This window comes from Coffea eugenioides, chromosome 10, assembly GCF_003713205.1.
Source record: "Coffea eugenioides isolate CCC68of chromosome 10, Ceug_1.0, whole genome shotgun sequence".
In the NCBI taxonomy this organism is placed as follows: domain Eukaryota; kingdom Viridiplantae; phylum Streptophyta; class Magnoliopsida; order Gentianales; family Rubiaceae; genus Coffea; species Coffea eugenioides.
Genome location: NC_040044.1, coordinates 26,354,475 through 26,359,821, shown reverse-complemented (window position 1 = coordinate 26,359,821; position 5,347 = coordinate 26,354,475). Strand labels below are relative to the sequence as shown.

Genomic DNA, 5,347 nt, shown 5'->3' with positions numbered 1-5,347 from the left:
TATATATAAAAATTACTCTATCTTTAAATTGTAAATTGGTTGTACTGATCCCACCAAGATGAGTTAGTTGTTATAACATAAAAATCATAAATTACAACTTATCTTTTATAAATCCCTTGAGGCTTTCATCTCCCAACTTCTTAAATCTCACCCCTCCTTTGTTAAAAATTTTTTTTTAAAAAAAAACGAAGATTATTGAAGTGCGAGAAGAAACTATGCTTTGGTCTAAACAACCAAACAGTAGAAAGATCAGACCTTCGTAAAAACTTGTGTAACATATATACACACGAGAGAGATACAAAAATAGATCAACAAAACCAAAGCACATTACTTATTCCACTCATCTTCTTGAAAGGGAACTAAACTACAGCCTAATTGCTACAGTAAAAAACTTGACAAGAAGAAAACTGATTTTGTTGTTGACATCTATTATCCCTAGATGCATTCTTGGATAATTCACAATGCTGAGCCTCATTCTCTCTCTTCACATGCTCATAGGGCTGTCTGGATCATTTAAAGCTGCAATTGCAGTTTGAATTTTTATCTTCACAACATCTTTTTCTTCTTCATTGGCCTGAGAAAGGTAAATAAAAAAGAGGATATTTGATAATTAGTATTAGCATAAAATGAGCAAATATATATAGAAACAGAGCTTATAAAGATAGATAGAAGAATCCTTATATCATTTATTTTTCGTATCCTAAAATTAAAGAAATAAAAAATTTTCCAAATGTTCACTTGTTTGTCTCCATATTTCAGCAGAAGATTTCATTCTTAATGGAGGCTTATTCTTAATAATTGCTTAATAGAGGCTTATAAAGAAGGCCCTCAAGTTTATTCAGTACAAGTTATTTTGCATAAGTTACATAAAGTGGTTTGGCAACTTTGTTCTTATTAACATTTCCCTAATATATTTTTTTCTTGTTCTGTAATTAATATACTAATTAAGGTAGCATAAATTTTTTGACTGATGTGATAGGTGCACGTAGCATGAGAAAAGGTCGAAATTTCCACGAATAAAATATGTTTGGCATTCACCATGCCATGCACCTGCTGTTTGACCGTATGGACTAACTAAATAGAAAGAAAGCGTACAGTGGTCTTCTTGCTAGACATCAGAAACAGGGCAGAAATTGCTCCAAAAATTTTTAGATTTGTATTTTTTTTGGCTTTTTAACTACTACATGTATCTTTTTACCACCTGAATTTTAATCCAAATATTTACCCTTCTGTCAATTTCAGTCTCCAATAGAAATTATCTCAAAATAACAATATTATTGTTTTGATGTTGTTTCTGTTAGCCTTAACGACTCTAAGTAACGAAAGATCGTTAGTGACATGTTTTAGAAAGTTAAAGGGCAAAAAATACACTTAATAGTTGGAGGTCTAAAAATATTTTTTTAAAAAATAAAAATTTAAGTGTGACATATTAAATTTTTGGCATGTAGAACAGTAATTAAAAATGCTAGCAGACTTTGAAAGTTTTTTTCAGTCAAATATTCCTACACGCGTGTTGGTAATAGTGTAGTAGCCTGCTCAAGAAATAACAACTTGATTAGGAAATGCAAATTTGGACGCATCCGTACTTTTTTTGTAATTTAAATAGTGAAAACGAGAGCAACGTCTGACATTTTTTATCCTTCCCAGATAATTAATAACCATAAATTAGCACCAAATTCTAGAAAGGACGAGTGGCTAAAAATTGTGAAGTGTACTATGATCATTCAATAAGAAAAATTGAATTGAAGAATACTGGTGGACCCATGTGTCATTTTAAATCTTTTGTATCGACTTGAAAATTCTCAAATTATCTCTCTCATTTTTAGTACTGTTTTCATACCCACAAATCATCTGTGCTTAATTGTTTTGCATCATTTTCATTAAAAATAAATAAAAATGTTCTAAAGGTTATTACTGTTTCACACGGTATGACTGCTTAAAAGGAAAATTGACTGTGGACTGGTCCGGTTCACTGGTCAACTTCAAAAGCTATTCAAACCGGTCAAATCTGGTCCAAAACCGATTAAACCTAGTAAAAAATCTTTGAACTGATTCAATCTAAATTTAATTTTCTTTAATTTTCAAAGACATATAAGTTACCTAATAATTAAAAGACTGAAAACAGAAAAATCTTTTGAATCGGATTAAACCGACTAAACCGTGAGTTAAAAGCTCAGTCAGTTCACTTAATAGTTCAGATTTAAAAGCATTGAATACGGAGAGCTAAATAATTGCTCTATTAAATATAATTATCTATTTAGAAGTTTACATACTAAAAAATACACAGCTGTAGTGTATGATGCTTCATCAAGTTTGCTCTAATGGTCCATAGACCCCACAAATTGTGTGCAAAAGATTGGACAATCATTGACACATTAAAGATATACCAAAAAATGTCTCAGCCGCTAAATAAACTACCATTTCATTTCTTTTCAGGGTTGGATTAAGAATTAATATTAAATTGTGCAGTTCTTTTAAGCAAATTCTTGCTATTTAATATTGTAAACTCTCTCTCCTAGTTGAGTTTGTATATAGATATATGCATAAATAATTTCCCAAGATCTGCCTGACCCATCATCAATCCAGGACTTTGGGTCCATGGCTTTGGGAAATCAGGAGCAGTTTGGTCCAGGTAGGTGGAGAATTAAGGATAGCACGTCCAAAAATCTTTATTGCCTCCAGAAAAAGTACAAAAGTTTTGGTCCTCCATGTCTAACTTAGGACCAAGTTTTATCAAAGAATTAAGTATTACGTGCTATGTTCACATTTGTCCATATCTTAGGGGTCAAAATTGCAATTTCCTGAAAAAAAATTGTTTCCCCCATTTATCGTTTTCATTTTCAAAGAGAAGAAACAACAAGTTGATAATTTATCATCAAGTTTTGTACTTCCATTAAGATTGTTTAGCATCATTCCTAGAGAACAAAATTTGCATGGTAAGGTCATTGTACAAAGTCATATCATCTGTACCTACACTTCTGGTAAGACAATATGCAATCTTATGCTCTATTGTCCTATTCTCAGATAATGCTAAATCTTTGCACAAAATAAATTGAATAGGAGAACAAAAAAATTAGGGTCTAAATGATTTTCTCCTAGATGTGACTGGATTGCAGAATTTTTTGCACTCTCCAAATTAACTTTTTTTTTTCTCTCCCTCTATGGAGAGTGCAAAAAATTGCGGATTTACAGTGAAAATTAAACTAATGAAAGAGGAAAAAAAATTGACTTGGCAGAAAGAGAAACGTACCTCTAAGAATACTGTCTTTAGAAGCCTGCCGGAAAATGCAGTGATATTGGCTGTAATGATTTTGAGATTCAAGGATTCAAAAACTTCACAGATCTTCACCATTGTGTCTGTTCTTTTACTGCATGTGAGGCTAACAACAATAGTCTTCTCTCCCATGTGAGATACCCTTAACTGCAAAATTGATTTTTGAAAGGTCCAAAAATCAGTGACCTAAAGACAAATTACTCACAAATACCTAGGCTAGGAGGAAAAATGAATAAATCTAAAGCATGGAATTGTCTTGTAGTTATTTGGAATCTTATGGACCCCATTAATTAAAACAAAAGATAGCAGGAAGAGAGAGAGAGAAGCCAGTAAACCAACCTCAAGAACTTCAATGGGAGATGATCTGGATCCTGCAGAATCACAGGTCTGCTCAAATCTTGATCTCTTTGGCTGGGAATTATAGCTTATTTCTTGATCAAAATCAAGAAATATACTCCTCTTTGACTCCAGTTCTGATATTTCAGCTTGAATCATTCTCTCTTGATTATGCAATTCTTGTATGTAGTCTATGGCATCTTTAATAATGGAAGCCTTGTCCATCTGATCATCAAACATCAATTCATGATTCATTACACAAAAAAAAAAAAAAAAAAAAATTGCTAATTTTTCTAAAATGAGGAAGTTGATGGCACTAGCTACAGAAGGTCTCAATTTTCTAGTTTATTCCTAGTGGTCGCAGTCATTAACCCAAAAAAATTCAAAAAAAAAAAAAAAGCATTTTCCAGCAGTAGATTCCAAAGGTATCTTCGGTCCTAACCTTACTGATATTGGGGACCACAGCTCTAAGTGCAAATAGCCTCTCATTCAGCTTCTTCCTCCTATTCCTCTCAGAAACAATGTTCTTTGATGCTGCCGATGATTGTGCTCCTTCAGGAGAGCTTGAATCATAATATGAAAATGATTCATCCAAATAGCTGCACAAACGCGTCACACATTTATTCAACTAATTAATCAATTCAGCGCATCAGCCAGTCGCAAAAATTTCTTTTTTAAACAAATATAGGTCCCGAACCATGGAAGAATCAAATCCATCCAAGTACCATCAATCGTTCGAACACGAATTGGAGAAAATAAGTATGAAAAAAGATGAGAATCGAACCGAACTCTTGTTCACAAACATTAGGTATCCACTAAATTTGATGTCAGCTTTGCAACCAGAAGATTTACCTGTCCAGTTCGTCAGTTTGGAGGAACATGTTTTCCCACGTGTCATCCATAGTTTCTTCTTTCCTTCTTTCTCCTTTGGCTCTGTGGAGGAGGAGGAAGAAGAATGAAGAAGAAGAATGAACCTTGGAAGAAAGTGAAGAAATGATATTGAGATGATGATGAAGGTGATAACAATAATAGATGCCTTTTTTTTTCCTTTAATTTAATGGAGTGAGCCAGTAAAGCAAAGCACCAATGAGGGGAGGTATTTATAGGAAGCATATAGTCCACGTGGGGGATGCTGTTCCCTTGGAATCGCTGCTTCGGTGAAGGATCTTGACCGTCCAAATACAATAGAGGGAAATTGTTCGTGCGGTCTACGGAGACGCGTAAATACAAGATAATCGTGCTATACCACTACCAGCTGCATTCATTCAATGTAGCGAGTGTAATCACGCTCCTACAATTGACATGGACCGTGTAATCACGCTCGTGATGTATTTGGCCGGTATTAATTAGTGTGGTTGTTATACCTCTTTTATGTTCACATTTTGGCATTTTTAGCTTATTGTCCTATTTAGGTTTCACTACTTTTCTTTTCTTTCTTTTTGTTTTTTGTTTTTTCTTTTCTGTTTTCTTGAGGAGTGGTTTTCCTTTTATTAATCATTAATCCGAAGGAATATGCTATGATATGATTGAAACACGTATACATCACACTTTTTTTAGATAAAAAAAGTGGTTTCGCTTAATTTCCCCTTGGATAGTATGCTATGAGAGGAAGGGTAGAAATGATGTAAAGATGTAGAATTTCTTGGACCATGCAAATATTTTTCGTAGTTAATTTATTTAATATTGCGAGTTTATTATGGTAAATAATTTTGCACAAAATCTTATATAATGCATATC

General features: G+C 33.2%; 1 protein-coding gene across 1 annotated transcript; it reads right to left on the bottom strand.

The window, feature by feature from the left end:
- Positions 1–232: 232 nt before the first annotated feature.
- On the bottom strand, positions 233–4,667 carry LOC113749930 (transcription factor bHLH35-like). Its single transcript, XM_027293810.1, has 5 exons — positions 4,463–4,667; positions 4,053–4,209; positions 3,614–3,835; positions 3,251–3,421; positions 233–574 (listed from the first exon to the last, which is right to left on the bottom strand). Exons 1-5 carry the CDS (start codon positions 4,510–4,512, stop codon positions 485–487), a joined length of 690 nt encoding a protein of 229 aa, XP_027149611.1. The 5' UTR covers positions 4,513–4,667; the 3' UTR covers positions 233–484.
- Positions 4,668–5,347: the final 680 nt, after the last annotated feature.